The sequence below is a fragment of the Penaeus monodon genome, chromosome 28, assembly GCF_015228065.2.
Source record: "Penaeus monodon isolate SGIC_2016 chromosome 28, NSTDA_Pmon_1, whole genome shotgun sequence".
Classification (NCBI taxonomy): domain Eukaryota; kingdom Metazoa; phylum Arthropoda; class Malacostraca; order Decapoda; family Penaeidae; genus Penaeus; species Penaeus monodon.
The window spans coordinates 6,900,091-6,901,072 of record NC_051413.1 but is presented as its reverse complement, the minus strand read 5'-3'; the positions used below and the strand labels follow the sequence as shown (position 1 = coordinate 6,901,072).

General features: G+C 35.7%; 1 protein-coding gene across 1 annotated transcript in view; it reads left to right on the top strand.

Moving 5' to 3' along the window:
- Positions 1-982, top strand: part of LOC119591029 (protein scribble homolog) — a gene marked incomplete at its 5' end in the record, with an annotated part of 112,139 nt that overhangs the window by 96,876 nt on the left and 14,281 nt on the right. The window contains 1 exon segment of the mRNA XM_037939758.1: positions 1-25. Within this exon segment, the coding sequence (XP_037795686.1) occupies positions 1-25 (25 nt within the window).

The window sequence follows — 982 nt, the reverse complement described above, 5'->3', positions numbered from 1 at the left end:
AAGGACAAAGAGACTGCACCAAAAGGTAGGCAGTTAATAATCAGGTTTGTAGATCATTGATATGGAAGACAAGAATTAGGGAAAAAGAAACAAAGAAAATATAGATAACAAATGAATATGAGATTCTCATATTCTAGGCATTAATGTTTTGATAGTATGAGTATGTATAACTGATGAAATTAGGAATTATTCAGAAACATTTTGTTGTCATTTTCTCCCCATTGTTGTTTTTGTAATTTTGCATACACTGCCTGTATTACATATCCTTCATTTGCCCAAATGGCATAATTTTAGACATGGAATGAGATTCATTTGAATGCATAATCCAAAGTTTTTATCCGTTTTGCTGATAGACTTTCATTTAGATTGAAATTACAGCTCAAGCTGTTCAGAAGCATGTGATCAGTGTGTGTCAAGATTATATACAGAGTGCATTTTATACTTATTTGCAAGCATGAAAAATATTAAGGCCCCATCACATGAGCCTGAAATTCCTGAGACTCTAGGCTTTCTGGTCATGGCACCTAGAAAGGTGAACCAGAGGCCACCTTCGTAATTACTTTTTCCCTGGCTTCATTGAGCTAATATAAACATCCAGCTGTACATTTCTAAAACACCTGTGAGACTTTGTTTGAAAACAGGAAAATGTATTCATATGTCCTTAGTATCTTTGCATCTAAACCACATTTAAAGTGTACATTAAAAGGGTAGGATAGATTTATGAGTGTCCTTTTAAAGCAGGGATTGTCTCCATATCTTGGATGTCCTACCCTTATTCCCTTTTAATGCTTACTCAGTAAGGGCAGGCATATTAGCTTCAGTGCTGTCACCTCTGAAAGGTGACATAGATTGCCATGTAGAGTAATTGGGATACCCACTAACCAAGAATCTAAGCCTCATGTGATCTTGCCTTAAGTTAGTAGACTCATTAGTATACAAGGTACTTAATGTGCTGATTATGGGGGGGATATATGTGTGTGTG